The 24454-nt window shown below is 40.4% G+C and overlaps 1 protein-coding gene across 3 annotated transcripts in view; it reads right to left on the bottom strand.

The window, feature by feature from the left end:
- Positions 1-24454, bottom strand: part of macrod2 (mono-ADP ribosylhydrolase 2) — a 424305-nt gene that overhangs the window by 11831 nt on the left and 388020 nt on the right. For all 3 annotated transcript variants that reach the window (XM_080868694.1, XM_080868695.1, XM_080868696.1), the window contains 6 exons: positions 19169-19207; positions 17457-17516; positions 12798-12836; positions 12331-12369; positions 9943-10203; positions 9335-9397 (listed from right to left, as the gene is read on the bottom strand). In XM_080868694.1, coding sequence (XP_080724820.1) covers positions 9335-9397; positions 9943-10203; positions 12331-12369; positions 12798-12836; positions 17457-17516; positions 19169-19207 — 501 coding nt within the window. The remainder of the gene's footprint in view (positions 1-9334; positions 9398-9942; positions 10204-12330; positions 12370-12797; positions 12837-17456; positions 17517-19168; positions 19208-24454) is intronic.

The following is a 24454-nucleotide window of genomic DNA, read 5'->3' as shown; positions in this document are numbered from 1 at the left end:
TGAAGTTTAACTTCCAGGCATCCATGAAAATAAAATTTATTACATTTAACGGAGTTAGAAGTTAGCAGGAAGCTAGCGGAAGTTAGCTCGCTAGTTTCGCTAGTTACCTAAGCATGATATTGCATGTTCTGACTGAGAGATTTCTGAAAAAATTCAAACGTACAGCTCTGCTATCACTTCCAACATAAATGAAGACAGGAAACTAAACAGCAGTGACGTTTGTAGGGTTACTGAAGTTGGGCTAGCTGGTATATAATGATGTGCTACCTGATCGCTAGCGACACAGCTATGTTAGCATAACATAAACAGTGAAGCTGGAGGACGAACACTAACACTTTTCCACTTATAAAAGTTAACGTTAAAGTTCCTGATAATTAGAGACAAATGCAATCACATGGCAGGATGCTGTAAACGGACCAAACTTCAGTCAGGAGAACAACTGAGATAATCCATCCACAATACGAGGTTAGTCATTAATATACTGCAACAACAAGGGAATAGAGCAGAATTCATTCATTAATAAATCAATGGTACAGAAGTGGAGGAAGCAAGAAGAATGAGTTTAATAAAGTTTGATTTATCTGACTGCTTTGTTTCGCTTAATGTGTCTTATAATCCCGTGCACCTTATGGTCTGAAAAATACGTACTGCACACTGCAGTTTAATGTTGCAAAGCACCTCTTTTTAACTTCAGTGGATATTATACATGGTTATGCTCAGGACATGTCAGCCCATTTCTAGTGGAAATGCCTTTTGGTTAAACTTTCAGCAAGGAATTTGCATTTGCACTGTTACATTTTTATAAAGCTTTAATGTACATAAAAACCAGCTTCTTGTTTAAGTGAAAATAAATGGAAGGTTGTCTTTTTGCGCTAGTAATGTTGTGGAGTTGTATTTTGTCTCGCATCAATTATATCGTCAGTTATATCGTTATCGCAAATTTTCAAATATATATCGTGATAAATATTTTTGGCGATGCGAACTGTGTGTGAGCAGCTTAAAGACGAAGTTAACTGCTGGTTCCATTATCGGTCTAAATGAACTGGATATGAACATGCTACACTTTTTCAGTGGGGATTTCACGATGAAGCTTCAGAAACGTTTGTGTTTTTATCTCTGTTATGTTTATTTGATACAGAGTAACCCAAAATTGCCAAAGTACATCAAAAGCAGGAGTCAAACTGATTTTAATAATAAGGAGAAAAGCTGAATTAATGTGACCACTCGGTACTCAGAAACAATGCCACAGCATGTGACTGGTAAAGCTGCTCACACTGAACTTTCACAGTCGGTATAAAAGGCTATAAAATATAAGTTTAGCCTAGTATCTTCATTTAGTGGCAGCCTGCTCCCCTAGGAGCCACACAGTGTTACAGTATACAATGTTATGCCAAAAGTTAATTGTGTGCTGACAACCCTTAGCCACAGGAAAGGCTGCGCTGCTCTCCAAAATTAGGTTTACATCACCAGTATCCCACTGTTCACAAAAGACCAAGACAAAGGGGTGCAATACAACCAATTAAGTAAAGCTTTTTTGCTTTTGTAGACAAAGGACCATAAATGCAAAGCGACATCAAACTCTAAGTGGAGTATACTAGTAACTGTGGGATAAATTCACTGGAACTTCGAGTCTCCGAGTGCGTTGGACTCAGAAGAGCCATTTAGGCTTGTTGTTGGTCTCTACCACTCAAGCTGCTACAATAAGGAAGTAAAATACATAGAAATCAATAATATCCCCCCAAATAAACCTTCCTAACAAGAAAATGCAACCAATTCTCCAGACGGTTGTTAGAAGGGGATTTTTTTGAGCCTCTATTTGAAACTTTTTTTGTTATTGTTTGTGAAGTGGCGAGAGCTGGATTGTGTGCATGTTCTTGGGCACCATATGGTACTCATGGATGCAGCTGGGCTTTTTGATCATAACATCGCATACAGTAAGCTGTGAGTGGTTGTGGCGAAGCCACAGTGCTAAATAAAGCAGTCACGGCCATCAATACGGCATGTTCAAAACATCCCGGCCACCAGGGCAGCGGGAAAAAAAATACACATTTGGTGCTTGCAGTTTGTGACATGAAGGCATTCAAATAACAAGTGAAAACTTGGATAATTATGATGAAGTTGCGTTTTCTTTAGTTGTTGTGATGCTTTAAACAACAGAACAAGTCTGAGCAGTGAAAAGGAATCAAAGAAAAAAGGGACAGAGGAGCAGGGGGGATGTAAGCTCTGTATTTTTGTAATGGGGCCTTGTCTCTGCTGTGTTGAGGCTAAAATGTTTGTGATAACCTGCTGGGTATGTCTCTCTGTCTCCCCTGCAAGCTTCCTTCTGCTTGGCTTTAGTATCCCATTACAGTCTGTCCCTTATTTGTTCGTCTGGTCTGCACCCAGCCACCCCGCTAAAGTAGCCTCCTTCCATAGTCAAGGAGCTCCTTTCAACCCTGTTCAGCCTCTGCCAGAGGCCAGCTTAATCAAAGGTAGGAAAATTTTAGGATCACTTACATATAGAAGATTCTGGCTTCCTTAATTGCAAGGTTTCCTGAGCAATGTTTTCAAGGAATATATTGAGCAAGTCTAATGCTCACATACTAAATTGACAAGCACGTAACAATAAATATCATCAGAGAGCACAAAAATAAATAAAACATTTGCAATCTATTACATGCAAAAGCTCCTCGTAGGTAAAGCCAGCTAAAAACCTGATAAGAAATTATGGACAAGCTGCTGTTTATTCAGTGACATTGAACCTTTGCAGCCATTAAATCTTACCTTTGGAGCTAAGACAATAGCTATCGACTACTGTAGGAAAATCATGCTGCATGAAGGAAAAACAATCTCTGCTCACAATTCAGATTTATTTATTCCTAGCTTTAGGCAAAGAGTCTTATTTTAATTTATGAGTGTTCCAGGAGCTCACTGAAGCGGGTGCCCACTCTCACAAGTCACCAGAACAAGGCTTGCTGAACAGATCCTCCAAACACAATAACAATCTAGCCCCGCGATTTTCATTCTAAAGTGTGTTATGAATATTCATAAATATAGGCTGCTTAGGCTTTGATTCAGTATGTGGAGCCTTTATAGCATTTCTCCTATCAGGCAAAGAATCATATTTCTCGTGCAAGATGATGTGTGTGTGTAGATATACATATATATTACTGTGCCTTCCTCCATATATATCTCTTCCTCGCACAGATACTCAAGATCAAAACCCATAATATAATCTTCACTTCAGTTATTGCTTTTAGATGCTTATAAAGTTGCATTGAGGTCAGACAGATATAGATATATAGTTAAGAACAGGAGGACTAAATACTTGAACCGAGCAACATATTTACAGTATACAAACAGGCGAGAAAGATAAACACGAGATGGACGTAGTTGGTAATACGAAGTGATAAAACCTGACTCACTGAATAAATTATTACATTAACAAGTTACAAAGATGACGACAGTGAAAACGAACAACACAAAACTGTTTTATTCAGCTTTGCGATATTTAGTGTGATTCTTCTGGGACTGACATGCTTAGCTGTGATACACACTTCCATATGTGTAATATTGAGCTACGTGAGAGCTACGGGGTGTCAACCAACGTTGTTGGCAACTGGGAGACCACAGATATAAATGTGCAAGTGGAAAACAGGATGGCCTTTTAAGAAAATTGTAGAGACATACACAGTCTGTCTGTAATGAATCCTTCAATGTGAATAATAATATGAATATTGTAACCTGCTCATTATGAGGTTAATCAGCGTGGCCTCCTGGTATGAATGTTTAAAAGACTAGAAAATACCAAGTGGGTAATTTTTAAATAAGGATGCATCCACAACCTCAGGAACAGTGTAGCTCTTTGATGTCTGCTACAGTTACTGCAAATCCTGCTCTGTGGTCAATAAAATGATGTACACAACGGAACAATTATCCCAGCAACAAATTAGAAAGCTTTACTCAACAAGAGCCAACGAGTCTTCCTTTCTCAACTGATTTTTTCCCTTGATTTTGTGATTAGGGGCATCCGAGTTATCTTTAATCTTGGATACTGATAGCAAATTGGCAACCATGGTTTCATCTTAACTCGTTAATGTTCAGACTGAAGTTTAGAGTTTTAATTTGCAATGCTTTAAAGCACTAGTTAAGCTCAACATGGCGTACGAATCCAGTCAATGTTTTGAAATTATAGGGTTACTACGCAGGTTAGAAAGTGTTTAAAAAATTCACGCAATTAACAACCAGATACATGGAGCTAAGAATTGTTTAAAAAAAGATTTTGTAATACATTTGGGGAAGAAATATTAAACAATGTAGCTCCGTGGCCATCAGTTTTCATGCATTTTTATGGGATTCGTGGTAATTACCTCTCTGTTTCTTTTTGTTTTTCAATCACAAACTCAAACGCACATACACACACGCACCAAGCCCAAAGCCAGATGCTTGTTTACAAGTGCCTTTGGTCTTTGAAGTGCAAGTAAAGGTGTATTTTTGCTACTGTCAGTCTTCCTGGCAGGCGGCGAGGTAAGTCAGATATGGCAAATTCTTGTAAAAACAGACTTTTGGAGATGATTGAATTAGTAATGTTAGCTCACACTAAGAGGGCACATAATGGGAAATGGCAAGGCAAGATCACTGGTAAAAAACATATGTGTATATATATATAATTAACCATATTCCAATGATTTTGATCCTACGGATACACATTTGAGATTAGTGCATGCAGCCAAGTTACCCAGGATTGCACAGACTGCCAGCCCAAATCCATTTTATGGCACGTTCAGACTTTATCCAGAATGGATTTAGAAAGTCTGGACAACAGACAACATTCTTGCAGTTTGGATCCAAGATACATTTGGGAGCGATTTCCAATCAGTTTCAGCCCATACGCTCTGGCCACTCAAAGATTTAGAAGGGCTTTTTGTTGCACTTGCAATGCAACACACAACAATGTCAAACTCAGAGCGACAGAGTGGCGCGGACCAGAATCCATGCTGCTACTGGACGAACACTATGGAGGACAACAACCCATTGAGGGAAGGAGGGATACGAAAATAAAAGTTGTCTGTGAATAATTTGGGAGATGTAGTCCTGCAAAGAAAGGCTGCACTGGAAAGCCAGGCAACCAGCATAAGTTATTAACTAGTTATAGGCAGTTTGAAAAGTAAGGAAAAATAATTCAGCTTATCAAAGATTAAAAGTTAAATAAGACACATAAGTCCTTTCTTGGGGAAATGAGGCAAATATAAGATATGATAGATGTAACGTCTGTTTGACTGAATGGCAAGATAATCTTCAAAGGTATTTATGTACTCTAGAAATGCACAAATCTGTTACAAAACTTAACCGAGGTACGTTGTGCTTTCAGTTACTGCCTGATGTTTTGACAGAAGCAATCAATAAGTAACATGAAGAGGAACCTAATGTACAGAGTGGATATATAATGTCATGTCAGTGTTGAAAATCCAGCAGAAGGTCACACATGGAAGCTCAGAAGATCCCTGTGTGCACACACACAGGCTTCACATACAGACATATGTGTGTATATGTGCAGCAACCTCATATTATATCCTCAAATTGTTTGATTTCTCATGCATTCGTCCCATCATTATGAACTATTATATTACCTCTTTCAGTGAAGCAGATTTAACCTTTACAGCCATGAGCAGGCAGCCTGATTACACTTATGTTTACTAAAAGGTTATTTGCTCTGGAATCATTTGGTCTTGTCTTGTGAATAGCTGGTTACGCATGGCTAAGCCAAGCTGTGTTGGTCTGCATGATATTCAATATCTCAGACTATTTGGGTTTGCACTCCGTCCAAGGCTGCTGCTCATCTATACCAAATGCAATCTGCCTGCAATCAGGAGTGGCACCACTGTTTACCGCCCGACTGTGCCACCACGCAGTATGTAGCCTATGGAAGCCTAGACGGTGACAGACAGTAGCGGGCTCAGGCAAGAGGCAGTCAACAGGGTGGAGTGAAGCTTTCCACTGAAGAAAATCCTGTAGAGTTTGAAGGCTATATTTCACTGGCTTTCAGGGAGAACGGAGAAGGCTATCTGAGACAGATCTATCAGGAATGTTCACTCTCACCCTAAATTAATTGAATGTCAGTCAAGGAGAAAGTGAAATAGAGGCAAGAGAGTGACTGAGACCTTTGTGTTAGTAGAAGTGGGGTGGCTGGGGTTCCAAACTTTAGCCTTAACTTCTTAAAAGAATTACTCAGTGAGAAGCCAGAGAAAAATGTGGTAACAAAGACAGATAATCTATTTGTGCAGAAACAAACTGCCTATGCTGAGAGAAGCCCGTAAGTGAATGGCTTCAAGAAGTTTAATAAATAACGGCTACATATATGGAAACTTTGCTAAAAAAGAGATGGCAACAAAGTAACTATAAAGTACAATTTCAGCAGATTACTTTAAGAGATTGTTTTCTTCTATAGTAAAGCATACTTAGTGGTTTCATTCTGGTTAACAACAACAATGTCTGAATACTTGACATAACAATCCTTTATTTTACATCTAGCCTTAATACACTTTCTTACTGCACATGAAAATATTTTAAATAAGTACACATATATAGAGCTTAAAGTACTATAAAATATACATTTGTTTTCTTAAAAAGTTCCATCTGTGGATTAGTATATACCGTAATTGTCGGGCTATAAGCCGCTACTTTTTGCACAAGCTTTGAACCCTGCGGCTTTTAGTCAGGTGCGGCTTTTCTATGGATTGTCCATGATTTTTGTGATATCGTAAGACGATTTGTTTTGTTTGTTCCGCTGTTGTACGGCACTACGTTGCCTGGCGGAAGGATCGGGGTTCAAGAGTGGTATGTTAGTCACATGTCCGTCCGCCAGGCAACATAGTGCCGTACGAAGTAGCGCGAAAAACAAACTTCAAAGTAGCGCTACGCATTCAGCGGGAGGCGTGGATGACGAGCGGCGATAAACTTGCGAAAAGCAAGTTATGCCCAACTCCACCGGTGGATTCTGACAGCGTGGAAAAGTGCGAAAACATCCACGATCACCAACGGATTTTGAAGGGCTGGACTGCTGCATGATGGAGAGGAGGACACCGCCACGGCCCTTCTGAGGGTGTTCGACTCTGACACTGACAACGAGGATTTCTTTGGTTTTGAAAGTGACAACGAAGGAGAGAAGCGGAGAGTGGATGACGAAGCCATCCTGAGCCTGTTCGTTTCCGACATTGGAGAAGAGGACTTTGGTGGTTTTAGAGCGCAGGAAGAAGAGAAAGATGGTGGTGAATGACTGACTTTTCTTCTTGTTAAAGCCGTGTCACTGCACCTGAGCCTAAAAGGTAGTCCGAATCTATTTTCTGGTGTGCTGTAGGTTACTGTTATGTACTACATGTGCAAATATGTACCCATAACTTGTTTTTCAAAATATTAATAAAAGGGGTGTGTCTCCAAACAGCCATCTCTTTCCTGACAATTCGCTTTGTGCATATTCTCTTACATATGATGAGTCAACATTGAAACACCTGCGGCTTTTAGTCAGGTGCGGCTAATGTATGTACAAAACAGGATTTTCCCCTGATTTTAGCTTGTGCGGCTAATATTCAGGTGCGCTTTGTAGTCCGGGAAATACGGTACTCCTTACTCTTAGATAGTCTGGTTAGATGGTGCGCTTTTCTATAACAAGTACTTTTTTTCCTACACATGCTTTATTTGTGTCATTCACACTTTAATTAATGAGCCCAAAGGTGCTTTGGCATGCACACTGGAGAAGCCAGGGATTGAAGCACCAACCTTCTGATCAGTAGATGACCTGCTCTACCTGAGCCTAGCCATCCTAGCAGCAGGAGGGTATATGGATGACCACAAATAAACTAGAGTGCCCATGCTCACACTGATGAAGTACAAATAACCCAATGGTTTAGCCCATTGATCTGTTTTTCAGTTGTTTGGGACATCAGTGTTGGTTTATAGGACAAAGCAATAAGACATGCAAGGCCCTGGATATAGACTCAACACTTTTCAAAGGATTTGTTGACACAAGACTCTCCTGCAAAGTCTCTTCTAATCCTAGCTTCTTGCTACGTTAAGCTATCTATTACACAAATCAGAAGCTTTAAAATGTTACTCCATACCAGACTCTGCTAGGAGAAAATAAGAGCACTATTGCATTACGAGTTAAATAGTACGTTTTTAGTAGTAGTAAAAACCAAAGGCTGTGATTTAGCATGCTACAATTATGATACACAGCATCATTGCTATGCAAGGTATGGGGATAAATATGCTGATACCATTAGTCTGCAGAGCAAGCCTGATTATTGGAGTGGCTGCAGTTACTCAAAGCGATACCAGCTAATCAAAGTGAGAAATAGACGGTTTGTCGCCGTCTTCACCAAGCTGACAGCTAAATACAGTCATTTTTATGACTGAAATGATCAGTTCAGGGAAAATCTGCCAAGTAAAGAACAATGCCGATTCCACACAGTCATAATAGTCACTGATAACTTTAGAATATGCTGTAATGTGATGCTGGCTGTTCTCAGCATCACCATCATGGCTGCTGGAGATGTGTTTGGCCACTTGTGGTTCCCTGCAGTCGTAACTTTCTATACTGATTGATGTTTCAGGTGGGCAGAAACTGATTCCAAGTATAAACAGGCTGGAGAAACTGATCAGGAGGGCTAGCTCTGTGGTCGGCATGAAGCTGGACACTCTGGTGACAGTGGCAGAGAAAAGGACATTAAAGAAACTGATGGACATTATGGACAATGCCAGGCATCCTCTGCACACGGCCATTAACAACCAGAAGAGTCTGTTCAGTGACAGGTTGCTTCTCCCAAAAACAAGAACTAACAGACTTAAAAACTCCTTTGTCCCACACGCCATCAGACTGTTTAACTCCTCTCTGGAGGGGAGAGGGAGGGGAAACAGGAGGACAAAGGAGGGAACAACTAAGCTGTAGTGCCTCTTCACCTCACTGTGCAATACCTTTTGTGCAATACTTTTGTAAATAGTCAACGGTGCAATAGACTCAATACTTGAAATGTGCAATTCACTTGTATTTTTATTTTTTATTCCTATTTATTCTATTTATCCCCTTCGTATATTTTATTTATATTGTCTCTGTATTTATATATATGTGTGTGTGTATAACTCTGTAACTTCTGTCGGTGCTGTGCTTTTTTGGAAATCGAATTTCCCAGAGGAACCCACCCGAGGGATTAATAAAGTTCTATCTTATCTTATCTTATCTTAAACTAGTGCTACTAACAGACCAACAAAAATACAAATTCAGTATGCAAGTATACAAGTGCATCACACTGGACCAGAAAAGCACATTCATACAAATCAAATCCAACAAATCAGATCTTACCTTCCATATTGTCGTCAGGATTTTCCACAACATTTACTTCCATTTGAGGAGCCTGCACTTCCTCTGTTAAGGAAAAGAAGCAGATGTTACACTACACTACTCTAACATGACACAAGAGTCTTCATTGGCCTGCAAAAAAACCCAGCTCAGCCTGTCTAGTCTTCAGTCAGAGCAGCTCTGTTAATATGCCTTAAAACATGCATGTGCTGTGGACCGTGAGGCTCGGTCTGCATACAGTTTAGATCCAAGACCTCCTCACTTGGGTCTGTTTCTTCTGTCTGTACAGCTGAGACGTTTGTGCATTTATTACCAGCTCTGTACTGTAACATTACATTACTGATAAAAAGAAAAAAAATCTTAAAATCTGTTTTTCCATTTAGTTATTTTAGTTTTTAGTTATTTTACTATACTACGTTTCATGAACTGAACTGATTTATTCATATCTTCCTGCCTAATACCCTGCGGATATTAAACTGTAATTTAAGAAACAACAGAAAAACAAGGAAATCATCATCATCAGAAATCATTTTTATCATCAACACTGAGTATCTCAGAGGTTTTGATGCGAATGGATAAAACACACAGCCAAACTGCTCTCTTGTACATACCTTTCTTCCCCTCTGTATTGTCGTTGGTACCAGTTTCTTGACCTTTGTTTTCATCGTGGGCGGGGCTTCCTTCATTGATATTTCCAGTCTCTTCATCGCCATCGGTCTCTTTATCGCCATCGGTGTCTTTATCCCCATCGGTGTCTTTATCCCCATCGGTGTCTTTATCCCCATCGGTGTCTTTATCGCCATCTTTCTTTTGAACTTCATTCTTACTGTCGCACTGTTCTGGGTTTTGCTCTGCGTTTGCTGGATCACCATCTAAAGGCACAAATAAATAAATAAATAAAAGGCAGTGCATTTTGAAGGATTAATTCAGACACTGGGAGTCAAAGCTCTTACTATTAAATCTAGCTACATGTGGCACAAAACCAACCTGTGCTTCATTACTGCTGACAGAAATCTGTCAAACATATTCACACCAACAGGTAGCTCTTTGTCAGTTTAAATGGAAGTAACAGAAAAGAAGGAAACATCGTCAAAATAGTTGGAATGGTGGAGGTTTTAAGGGTGTCTTTTGGGGGCGTGCAGCCAAAAAGAGTTTTTAACTTTTTAAAGAAAAGTCATCTATATTCAAAAATATGTACAGTATTAGTAGTCAAAGAACAAAATATGAGTGTAAAAAATAACACAAAGCTAAATGTGGATGAAAACAGTATCTGATGTAGATAAATTGGCTAATATTGGTTTTTGCACAAAGACTACATTTTTTACTAAGTAACCAAGACCACAGATTGAACATCATATTGATTTGTGGTGGCTGGATTTCACCTGCAGTACACACACACTTGAGAATGATGTAACAGCAGCATTTTTTTTTTTTTTTTGCAGAATTATCTTGCAGGTGTTGTTTTAAATTGTATATTTTTGCTCTTCCAAGCTCCTAACTCTCTGTTTATGTCTCATGAGAAAGTAATTACATATCTCAGCTCTTGGATACCATCCCAGGGTAGAATTTGCTATAACTTGCTCATGGAATATCTACAAAATTCATGTTCAGAGAAGCTCTATCTGTCAAATCGCTGTCAATGGGATTGGATTTGAATAAAACAAAAACAGAGGAGAGACGAGGCGCTGCCAGTATGCAAATGCAGAATCTTAATTATATACCAGCAGCACAGAGGATATTCAGAAAAGAGAAATGGTTCTGGCTCAAAGTTAATAGTTGCTCCTTTAAAACACATTCACACACACACACAGTTCATTTGAGGCTCTTGCTGTCAGCACAATACAACACATCAGAGCCTCTGGATGTGTTATACATACACATTTAAAACAGTGTGTACTACTTATTTCTGCTCTGCTGACAAGATGTCTCAGGTTGGATTTAAAAAGGAAGAAATACTCTAAAAAGATCGAGCGACTGAGAAGCTGGATGTTGGTCAACTCTCATTGTGCGCTTCAATCAAATTCAATTCGATTCAATTTCACTTACATATTGCCAAATCACATCAACAATGTGGTGTATATATTGTAAGGTAAAGACCCTGCAATAATACAGAGAAAACCCCAACAATCAAATGACCCCCTTTTAGCAAGCGCTTGGTGACAGTGGGAAGGAAAAATTCCTATTTTAACAGGAAGAAACCATCAGCAGAACTAAGCTGGTCGCAGCCATCTGCCGCGACCAGTTGGGGGTTATGGGAGGAAGACAGGACAAAAAACAAATAACACACTGTGGAGGAGACCCAGAGATTAATAATAAGTAATGATTAAAATTCTATTTGAGTGAGTGCTGGGTACAGTAATCTACGTACGTGTGGCTACGTCCACACGTACGGGATATTTTTGAAAAGCAGATTTTTCTATTTGCACCTTTCATCCACACGTAAACGGCGTTTTCGGTCACTGAAAACGGGGATTTTTAATAACTCCTGCCAGCGTGGAAATTTTCGAAAACTCCGTTTTTGCATTTCCGTGTGGACGAGAAAACCAGCGTCAAAGGTATGCGCCTTTTTTGACGTCACAATGTGAGTCACGTTATTGTTTCGGTGAAATGGATTTCTGCAATGGCGGTCTTAGACAAAATGCCATTACTGTTAATTCTACTCTCTGCAGTGTTTAAATGCTTATATATAGACACAGTTTCTGTCCTTCCAGACTGTTCCGCTTCAATGCGCCATCTTTGTTTACTCTTTCCCACCCAGGCTTCTAGACTTCTGATTGGCCAACATTTCTACACGGTTAGGAATATCGCCACCTGTTGCTTTAGCATGTTCCTAGCAGCGGTTTCCTTCGTTTTTGCGTTTACGTGTGGACGGGATTTTTAAAAAAAAAAAAACGAAAACGGAAAATCTCCATTTTCAAAAATACCGGACGTAGCTTAAGTCTGCACCCAGACAACACGTAATTGCACCGTTGGACCCTTGATTTGTAACTGTACTTTACCTTGACTCTGACTCTCCATCTCCACATCTTGAGGTTCATCTGTATTTAGAAAGACAAGAGAAATTCAAAAGAGAAAACATACGGGTTTAGCGCCAGCGTCTGGAGTTGAATAGACTTGGCTTTCGATATCACCTCAAACAGCCTTTTCATTCCATCTCTTTCTGTAGCTTTGCCTTTGTTCTACAGTATGAGAGCAATGGATCCACAAAGACATGCATAAATTAAGTGACAAAAACGAAGGGAAAAAGAATGTCACTTCTAAAGCCATACATAATTGAGGGATTTCTTTGTTCCACGCTTCTGTGATAAGAGAACTTTTTTTTTGTTAGAGTGGTGACACACGGGATGGAAAGACTGTACTGAAACAAAGAAAAAAAATTCAATTTTTGATGACAAATGACATCAAGAAGCATCGGTAGAGCCGAGAGGCTCAGAACATGCGCTAATGGTCCGTAGAGCTACATTACCATTGTCACCGTTATCTTCATCACCTCCTCCCTCTGTACCTGAAAAGGGAGAGAAAAAAAAATCATCAGCCAAACAGAGGCATCGGTATGAATAATACCAGTCATTCGTTTTAAAAAGCAAAGGAAACAGTCATAATAATGATCACTGTTAGCTCTTCATCTTCCTAATGCAAAGGATTTATTTTGAGGGTGTTGACGCCGCATTTTAAAGCAGCAACGTCCAACCTTAAGTTATTTTTCATTACTGAAACAGCATTATACTGTTGGGATTTTCTGTCCATGTTTGAGTTTACAGATACTTGCTACTGATGTTTCTAATAACATTTTAATTACTCTATATTTTGAATAAACACAACAGGGGACTAACACAGGAGGTCTTTAACATATCTAGCTTTAAGACAGCAGTTTTGGGTCTTTGTTATAAGAAAGAGGCTCTTAAATTTGTAGCATTGGGGAAGTAATAAGCCACAGTAGTGCTTTGAAAATTTGCAGGGCATGTTACTTTATGTTGCGTGCATAAGGTAACATGCCGATGTTGTAGTGTTGCCCAAACTCACCCTGGTCAGCTAGACTGAATAAAAATATTTTTGCAGTTTTGGTTATAAACAAATAAAAATGAATCATCTTACAGCTTTTTATATAAAAGCATATATATGCTACACATATATTTGAAGAACGTTACTCGTACATTACACACAGGTGCTGCCATCACCAAACTATAATTTCAAGTCATTACAGCCTTTATCCTGTTACATCCTCCTATAAACTGAACTCCATAGAAATGTCCACCGGATGCACAAAAGGCAGAATTTGATATGAATAAAAATCCTATCTGTTACTACTCCCACCCTCCTCACCGCTTTCTTGCACTCTTGCACTCTTACACACAGACAGGCACATAAACCAATGACATTTGGGATAAATTGAGTAAATGAAAGCCATGACACCAATAAGAGAACATGCTTTACAATGGCTATTGTGCAGCTTCTATAATTGCTTTTTTAACAAGCTGCAGAGAGAAACCATTTTTCATATCTATGCAATTTTGCCCTGCACTCAGAACAATAAAAATGCCAGCCTCCATTAAATGGGAAAAAGGCCAGTTCTACCAGTGCTGCATGTTTGTCTCAAGTATCTCTGTCCATCATGCAGAATGCTGGTGACACACAGTAGATGGCGAGCCTTTCTATTAATCATGACTGGCATTTGAGATAGAGCCACAGACAGGGGGCTGAAAAGAATACTTCATTGGGGGAAAAACAACTTAAGATGAATCCTCCGCTAGCCTTGAGGTCACCTTTTTTGTTTAAAATTATGCGAGGGCCTTGTATCTGTCCAAAGTATCTATCTGTCCCAAACAACAATTTATCAGATATGACAAAAGGCAGACTGTAATTTCCTCTTTGTTATTTGATCATTTGTATTTGGCTTATTGAATGAAACTGCATTCAATTTGTGATAAAGGAAAACGTGGGACAGATTGTGGATGAAATGCACACACACACACACACACACACACACACACACACACACACACACACACACACACACACACACACACACACACACACACACCAAAAGACCACATGCAAAAATGAAGGAAAAACAAATAAATGTATTGTGCAGATGTGACTTCTAAAGGCTCTGAGGTAAGATCAATTTAAATGCTGTCTCTTTAAAAGGTAAAAACCCAAATAACACCTTTAGGATATCGCTCATCCATGAATACGAAACACCAGGTGGCAGCATTGCCATAGCTTTCCTCCCCAGTGCTCGCTATACAATACTGTCATCACTGTAAATAAGGGTCTGACATACTTCACACAGAAGGGTTCGGGCAACACCTCGAGACTTTTACTGTCAATATTCTGATGAATTCCACTTCAAGAAACATGGTGACAAAAAAATTTTAGGTACTCGCCTGCACTTATGTTGACTGAGCAAAAGCGCAATGTTTTTCCGAATAAAATGTTCGTCTCACACACACTTAAATGATTTATTAATGTCTACATCACATTCAGGGCTATAGTATTACAAGGACATAAACAATTTATAGGCTGATATTCAGCCTTCCTTTTGTACCCTACTTGCACGCCTGTTAAGTAAACATCACCTGTAGTTGATGTTTACTAGTAAATAAAAGCAATATCTCACACGGGAATAAATGGAAATGGGAACAAGTTAGCTGGAATGCGTGCACACTCACACACACTCACATCCAACCATTAGCTCGGCTCCAATCCCCCCTCCCCCTCCCCCAGGCCTTTCTACTATTCCTTTTATTAAAGCAAAGTGGAGCAAAGGACAGGAAAAAAAGATAAAAAATGAGGGAATGTGAAAAATTCATGAGACATTTGTAAAGGAAAAAGGAAAAACATGAGCAATAGCAATCGTTCAAAGACCTTTTGCACGTGAGGTATGTGTGCACAGAGTAAAGAGTAAGCACGTTTGTGAGAGATGCTTTATAGGGTACCACGGAGCTAGATGGCATCCCACAGAGAGGCTCACTGTCTGTCCACACGTAGCGTTATTAATCTGCATGTCCACTTTGTGCCATCTCTCACCATCCCCCCCTCTCTATCCCCGGTCTTTCCCACTACTCTCAAGCATTCCAGGCAAACAGGCATTGATTTCTGGCTTAATGTCCATATTTTACTGTGTCCTGTAACACACTAATCTCACTAATACCAATCTGATATCAAATAATGGGCACTGTAGTGCTGCTTGCCAACTCAGGTGTGCTCTAAAGAGGTTCGAGTCCAGCTTGGAACTCCGTGCCAGCTTTCACCTCCGTGTCTCAGCCACCTTTTTACCTCTCTTGGTTTTTCTTTCTATAGCTTGTGGCGTCTGCATGCTGTGCTTCTGTTTCATGTGGATTACATCACAGCACAGCTCATCACACACACACAGAGTCAGTCTGTGACCCCCACCTTTCAAATACTCCCCAGGGATGTTTGCCGATGACGTTGGATCATGTTAGCTTCATTTGAAGAAGAGATAAAATGCTGTTGATCAAACTTGAAAGCCACCTGCGTTGTTCTTTTAATATGACTTAATCGTGCATCATGTATGCTATGCTGTGTAGTGGAATATCCTTTTTGAAAATTAAATGAAATATATGCATTAAAATAAGCTGTATTTTGATGCTGTCTAGTGTTCAAAAACAGAAGCTGCTGTGTTGTTTGAATGGTGAGTTCTACCACAGGTTACTTGCTCTTTTATCTTTGGCCTGGGTGTATGTGTTAATTGTGTGCTTTTAACTGTCTCCTTCCTTGAGTCCACTGAGGCGAAAGAGGCCTTTTGCTTGTGAGGTGACAAAAGAGCTGTAAATGCAGCAGTGCTTCTGTGTGGGACGGAGAGATCCTATAATTACCTTCAGTCCACTAACCAGTGTATTTATCAGGGCAAAACATTGGTGAAAACCTTGATGTTTTCCCTTCATCGGTACTGTGACTAAAAGCCCCTCATATCTGACCCATGGACTGTGGCGTGAATTCCCTGAAGAGTAATGGATCCCACAGAGGCATATTGACAGACACACTTCATCAACTCTGCTGCAGAGTTGATGCTTTTTTTTACAAAAAGGTCCTTCACTACACCAATGACTATAGTGCATGAAAGAGTGAAATACATATTTTAGTTGCTAGAAGAGCTTGCTCTGGTACACACAAGTAGCACGAGGTTCTCAAGCACCTTATAATGTCTGTTTTATGTAACTGACAGGTTGTTTTTGCACTTAGCGTTTCCTTTGCTTTGTGCAATCTTGAGTGTTTTCGATGATTAATCCCACCTATGTGCTACATCGAACCAGACCTAACCTTTACAGTGCAGGCAGCACAAAATCATTTCATTGCCTCCCTGTGAGAGAGGTTGTGTCAAGGACTGACTGTTCCCATGCTAGAAAGCTGTGCCAAGGCCTTTTGTGAATGGATTAGTTACTATTAAGCTGCGGGGCCTGATAAATTAGGATTTATAAAGATTATTACAAAATACTTATGCCCTTCTAATGCTGATGATTGAATTTGTGAATCATACTGAATTACTGTGGATTATGGCAAAGGTATGTTGAAGAGGCAGGGAGAAAGACTTATTGTGCTTTGTTGAGGAACACAGAATGCTGTGGCGCCCTTGAAGTGACTGCACTATCTAGACCAGCCTCTCACAATCAGTGAGAGGAACGGTTTCCCCAAAGACAACAGCCATGACTGCTATCTTCAAAAAATTCCTTGCAACCTTAAGGCTTGAAGACAAATGGATGGTGTACGATTTTAATTGCCTACTAACACCCTCCAGTGTAAGAATCTAATTATCTTTGGTCCATCGTATCGGAGAAGCCTATAATTGTTTCAATATTACACATCCAAAGGGGCTGAAACTGCAGAATAGCCAGATAATGGCTTCTTAAACAAGTTTGCCTCTAAGAAAACATTCTTTTAAAAAGACCGAGCTTCATCTTGTATTCATTTCCCCAAAGAGGAACTTGGCATCAGAAGAGCAAGAGATTACTGACCAAGAGAACGCTCCTTTACTTTATACACACACAACAATTGTTTTTAAAGTAAACACATATCAGTGTTTCCTCTGCCAGTAAAGTTTCCCTGGCACGTTAAGAAGAAGGAGCCGGAACAAACGTGCACAGTCAGAACGAGCGCACTCTACCTCTGGTGTTGTCCTCACTCTCTTCCTCGGTTGCTGCTTTGGTAGGTGGTTTTGTGTTATCTATAAATCAACAAAAATAAATGGTGATTCAGTTGAGCAGACACATCCTTATCCCAAAACGCTACCAGGAAGCAAGGAGCATGTCGTTCTGGCATCAAGGTGAGTGAGATGGTGTGAGTAAAGCTGACTCTTTGAAGCAGTGATTATTCTTGGCCGTTCTGTCTCTGTGGACCACGCGACAAAAGCCCGTGGGAGAGCATGATGGCTCTTGTGTTTTGTTTTATACCCGCCTGATAAAAATGACGCTGGTGGGAGAAAAGTGGGAGAAAAGGGGAAGAATGTGAGGCTTTGACACCAACTCCAGACCACAGTCTGGGACAAAAGCGTCATTCCGTGTGAGAATTGCAGTCATTTGAGCCTTTGAATAGCTTCCAGGCTGACTGATTCAAACTCTGGCTGATGGAGCAGAATAAAAGGCCAGTCTTTGGCACCAGTGCAGAAGCCCATCAAACAAGGCCAAACTGGACCAAGAAAGGGCTAGTATGATGATACAACAGAGCCAGGAATTATCAGGGGTTGTTTCAGTATAGTGTGGTACTGTATGCAGCATAAAATAGCTGGTGAGGAATACAATAATAAAAACCCAGCACACTTGGTCAAGACAAGAAAACAGTTCCTCTCGACCAAGCCTTTACGATTCAGCCACATTGTTTCACTTTGGAATATCACATTTTACAGTGCGCTTATAAAACAGCCCTTTTATGTTCACCCAAAGTGAAAACACACATGCGTGTAATTGGTAGATCATGGGGGTGACTTTTGGAGGAAAACATTTTGATAGCACCCTCGTTTCTACATCTACAGTAATCTGAAGACTTTCTTCTGCAGACTGTAAAACTAACATTGCTTTTCGCTCAGATGGCTGCACATGTACTATGAGGTTTGAGCAGTTAGATGTGGGAAAACCTCACTGCTAATCCCACTGTGATCACAATTAAAAAAAATAAAAATAAAAGCTCTTCATGTACTGCTTTGCAACACTCTACCTTGGAGAGAATTGCTACAGGCGGTATCAAACATTTATCAAACAGCTCATAAAACTGAATTTTATACTGTACGTCTGCAAGTAACAACCAAACTGCTGTTATTGTTATTATGTTATTATGGCTATTGTTTCTGCTATTCAAACGCACACACGCGCTTCTATGTGGCCATCAGTTTGTGTCATTGCTTATTCAGGACATCAGCGCACAGACAAATGTCAGTAGTTTATCCTGATAAGCAGTATCTGGTACCTTCAGGCTTCGTTCCAAGATGGTGTGTTGATAAAAGCATTATGCGCTGACAGTTTGTGTTTGTGCTATCACCCGGTGCACGCTGTGGAGGGATGTAGCTCTGCTGCTTCTTTGTCGCTCGCTTTAGGTGGTCTGAAGGCATTGTGCCCGTAAGCCGGATGAAGAGAATGGTGTTGGGAATTGGCTTTGATATAAGCTCTTGTAATGTAATGCACCTGACATGAAGTATTTTTAACAGCGATGAGTCAGGCCTGGGATTCAACTTGTCGCTAAATGCATAAACATTCAATTTCGTCTGCTTCGCGAAACCCAGCAAGTCACTGTCATAAGCTGAAGCTACACCACTCACTCACCCTCTGTGTGCTTTAATGGAGGTGTTAAGGTGAAAAGGCAACCATGAAATATTCTGTCACTCACCTTCCTTCGGCGGCTCCTCTGTAACCTCCATGTCATTGTCTGGCAGAGGGGGAGAAAACGACAGCGTGTCAAACCAGGCTCTTTTATAATGCACGAGCCGACTCATGGCAACATGATTATAATATTAGAATATCACAGTGTTATGATGCCGACTGCTGAAACCAAACAATGAAACTCGAACCTGCACCCACCCCTGTAAATCGGGGAAATACGATCACATTTGTGTGTTCCAAAAGCTTTTCGCTGAAACTCTTTCACCTCCTGTTCCTCATCACACTCAACAACCTCCTTCAATTTCCCACCAGATGGCCTTGGATATCGAGAGTTATTACACCAAATGACTGAGTATGTGGGTATATGTTTGGGGAGAGGGGGTCACATTCGTGAAACATTCTTTTCCAATTATATCTATGCTGGTAGGCTCAGCATAAATGACATAAAGCCTCCCATTTCCTGAAAATACAAGGACTCCAGGCTGGCGTGGACAACTGCGTCTTTAAAAAAAACAAAAAAAAACCCCTTTGATTTTCTCTTCTTTTGTCTGTAAGTCTATTGTGTGAGACAGACTGAGGGTACTAGAGGTGTTCTGGGTGGATGAGTTGAGTTGCACAGTGCGAGATGAGACGGATGCTTTGGATGTTTATGCTTCAGGAGGAACTGCAGAGTGAGAGATGAGGCGAGAGAGGAACTGTGGATGCCTGCTCACGGCTCCTACACATGATACGCACTCATAGACACTCAGATCTTGCACAGCTCAGCATGCCTCTAGATGCCTTGTGTCAGGCCACTATATACACAGTACATGTGTACTTGCCTTTTTCATGTGCACAGTTCACATGAATGGATTACATTATTTGTGAGGGCACGTGTATTTTTATGTGTGTGTGTGTGGCTGTGCAGGAGTCTGTGAAATGATTGCACTGTGGTTAACAAGCAAAAGCAAGCGTTAGCTTTGATGAAAGGCTGTTGTCATCTGTTCTGTAGAAGTGTAACCATCAGAGCTCCCAGTGGATCCAGCGACAGGCTTTTCTTTTGTATAACACTGAATAAAAGGGTACAGTGCATTAATCTAACCCTGCTTGGGGAAACAAAGGAAGGTCCACTGATACAGTACTACAACAGCGCAAGAATGGAAACATCAGGCCACACATGATTCTGCTATGATCACGGCTCAATACAGGGAAGGTGCAGTATGTTTTAGTCCAGAACGACCCGTGTGACACCTTTTTTTGGTTCTTGCTTTCTTTCTAGGCCATAAAACCAAAGAAATCGCAAACGCATACACATTTAAACAGGATGGCGTGATATGATAACTGATGAGAAAGGATCAGCTGTTTGACAGTACACAGGCTTATTCACGCTCTAAGAAATAGATGACAAGATTGATTCTGCTCTCATGTCTGCATGCTAAATGCGAAACAATAGCTGGTACATGGTTAGCTTAGCATAAACTTTCTAAGCAGGGGAAGAGAAATCTACAACCACGTAGCAAAATTAAATAATTATCCAATCGGAGTGACAGTGAAACTCCAGGAATGTTCCCGAACTGGACCAATAATAATGTATAGGTACAGTTCTGTGCAAAAGTTTTGAGCTACCACTCATTTCTTTATATTTTCTAGGAAAACTAGAAGTCGGTGCAGAGATTTATCGAAGCGTGCAAACATATATAGAAATTGAGTATATAAGGTAAAAATAGGGAAAACTGATTGTACAGTTTTTACTGTACAATCTAATGTGCAACTCCCCCCTTATATCCAAAGGGGTCAGCACAGTGGATCGGACATGTTGCCACTGATTATGAGTCCAGTTCTTGTTTAATTTAGCATACCTTAGCCCTTTCTGCATGTTTCCCCTTCTTATGAATGGCTTTTTGAAAGCCACGCTTCCAATAACAGCACATCTGATGAGGTTTCAGTGAACAGTAGATGGATCAGCTGAACGACCATGGTCGTGATTTTCAGATACTTGTTTTGTCCAGTTACCTGAGATTTTTTTAAGAACACACTGCACACCATATCAAGATCTGTCAAGTGTTTTGGTCAACAGCTCTTCGGGCATCACCCTGTTGGTGCAAAAATAATATTTTATGTCTGTCGGGCTGTGTTATCTTTGGCATTTTTCATAGCTTCAACCAAAGAAATTGGAACAAATGATGCGTTTTTGTGAGAAGCTTCTAGTAACAAAATGCCCAAAGATACAATTTAAAACTGTTTTTTTTTGTTAAGCTGTCTGTAGACACAACACTGAGTCATCCCTCAAGTTAGGTGCCTGTTTTATGTTTGAATGATTCATGGTTCAGTGTCCAGTGGCTTAACAAACTAAAAACCACTCCTTTGAAAATGGTGGTGTACAAATGAGTGAAAAAGATAAACATGCACAGACTATCAGAACTACTGTGCAAGACCACTTTAAAAAATGACAAGACAGTCTGGCTATTTGGAAGCAAAATAAACAAGAAATAAGAATTGCTGCAAGGCTTTTGCACGGTCCTCAGTATTTTTTCTCCACTTTTGATGGAGCTCAGCTCTTTTCCAGTGTTTTATGCTATGCTAAGCTTAGCTGTCTCCAGCTTTTTAACAAATAGATATGAGAGTATTATTGATCCTCTCATCTGACTCTTGGAAAGAAGTATTGACCCTATCATTAAATTCCTAATAGACGATGAATGAACTATTCCTTTAGGGTTACATATTCACGCACAAATAGGAATACCTTGTGAGAAACGATATGGCCATATTTAAATTTAAATAGTGTCCCTAAACCGAGCAATTCTGAACGTTTAAATTATCAGCGAGTGACCATGACCAGCCAACACCAAAAACACAGATAAGCAGCTCATAACATTTGTCCATTTTCATGTCTGATTTATTCACAGGCTTCCCAACATTTTTCAAATATGAAGGGCTAAAGCAGGAACCTCGTATCTGCCGAAGCTGACTGAGAGACTCAGTGTGCTCCCTGACAATAACATCACTAACACACCGTGGTCTCCTCATTTCCCTGCCCTGAGGGATAGCCTCGTGAAACCAACACAGACTTCATTTTCACCCCTCACAGGGATCCTGTAGCCCTTCATATGCTCCGTCAACAAATTACATGTGTGTGATAAAAGCCTGTGCATACCACAGCTTTACTGCTGTAACAGCAGTGGTGTGGTTTGAGGGGGTTCTTTTACTATGGACATTTGATGGCCGGGTGGGTGTGTGCATGTGTGTGTGGGTTAGGGGTTAAGAGGCGAGGAACATACAGTGTGTATTAAAAAGCTATGTAAATAAATGTCAACTGGAAAGTGGGTGAAACAGTTGGAGAGAATGCAGCAGCCTCTGCAGTCCTGTGGTCTGTGTTAATATTGTCAGCAGTGTGGCTGATTGAGGAGAAGGCGAGATGGAGCCCAGCTTGTGGGCAGCCACCCGGATCATATTAGTGGAGGAGTGTACCCAGAATCAATTTCAACATGCTTTCACTCTCTACAACTACAGATGCCTGACTGCTTCCATACGCGCAAATAATATGTGGCACGGGAAGCGTGTGGTCAATCACGCCAATCAGAATACATAATAGAATCGTGTTTTATGATTAATTGCATTGATTGAGCTCTGCTACTTAATCAATTAATGTTCATACTTGATAGTTTCGCCTTCTAAAAAACCCCCAACAACAAACAGCTTGTGCTGCTGTGTGCTTTAGCTTGTTCGTGTATTTGCATGATTCACTGTTAATGTTAGAGGGGAAAACTCATGACTCCAAAAGATCCAAAAGCATGCCGATCTTCACGAGCTACATAAAATACTCTGTGTGACTGTGAGGACTCCATCGTTACTCATCAAACAGCTGCTCCATTGCTCAAATACCAGGCAGTTCTAATCTTTAAAAAAACAAATTAAAAAAATCCACTTCCTGTTTTGTGAACGTGTGCCACAGTTTATGTGCCTGCATGCAGGTGTGTCTGAGTATTCATGTCAGCACAGGCTATTTTTCAGTTTCCTCCCTTTGCAAAGGAGTAACTGTATTTTGGCTTTCGCACACTGACAGCTTGTGGAAATGCACATTGTAATAAAGCAATTTCCTGTATGCAAATGTCCTGTTTACACATTCCTGCTCCAGTCATTGTCACTTGACAGATTGCTTGAATATGAGGAAAGCGGCTATACTGTGAAAAATGAGAATAGTAAGACTTCAATAAAAAATAAAAAAAATCCATTGTATGTGTACTTGCCGCTGTAGACATCCTTGAAACTGATGTCACGGGGAAGATCCCGAGTTTCGCATAACCACACACACACATACAAATTACAGAAAGATCAAGGCCACCATTCACAAGAGCTCTATAACAGTATGCAAATAAAGGAGGTGATGGAGAAGCTTCTCCTCAATGTAATGGGGAAGAATGAAGGGTGTGAAGGGTTAAGGAAATGGGCATGTAGCACAGGAATAAAGGGAGACGTGTGTGAGAATAAGTAAGGAGAACAGGAAGTGCAGACGTGACAGAGGGTTATTGAAAGCGAGAGGATGCTGCAGGAGACAGAATGGTCTCAAGTCTCTGTGTGATGCATTCAGTGTTGCCGTAAGATCTACCTGACTGTCTATCACTAGCAGAGAGGATGATGAGACGTGCTGAAAGTGCTCGAGCACACCTGCAGAGCTAATTCACAGCCTCTGATTCACTACTGCCATTCTGCGCAGGCTAAATGCAAGTCTTTTCACACTATGGGGTTATGCATTACCTACCATGATGCAATCATACCAATCAGCACTTCTTTCTTCAAAGAACACCTTTCAACTACTGTTGGAAGCCATCTACGTAGTGCAGCGTGGCTGGATAAAACACACGAATCCTGTCGCTTCTGTGAGTGTCTACATTCACAGCATAAGTAATTATTTTAGTATTCTTTTCTTCCTTAAGGTAAAACTTGAAAGAAGTTTTGTTTTGACAGAGAATTAAATTCTTTCAACTTACAGATGAGGTGAAAGATGAAAAGAGGTGTGGGTGAGGGCGGCGTGAAGGTGTCTGGCTAACTAAGACAGTGACCCTGAGTGGGAATGTCATGCTTATTAAGCCAATTATCCTCTCCTGCCCACAAAGAGGAAAGATGGGCAAAGGTGGCCCTGACCTCAGGGGTCAAAGGACACGTGACAGGTAAGACACTGATGTCAAAAGCACTTGCATCACGGTGTGTGCTGTAGTAACCTTTTGAAATGACCCCAAATTTAATCAAAGACTGACCTCGGCCTCCCTTATTAGCAACTCATTACATTTTGGTACACAATAGTTTTTAAAGATTT

Source organism: Rhamphochromis sp. 'chilingali' (genome assembly GCF_963969265.1).
Source record: "Rhamphochromis sp. 'chilingali' genome assembly, chromosome: 20".
In the NCBI taxonomy this organism is placed as follows: domain Eukaryota; kingdom Metazoa; phylum Chordata; class Actinopteri; order Cichliformes; family Cichlidae; genus Rhamphochromis; species Rhamphochromis sp. 'chilingali'.
The sequence above is the reverse complement of the archived record's forward strand: the minus strand, read 5'-3'. Positions and strand labels throughout refer to the sequence as shown.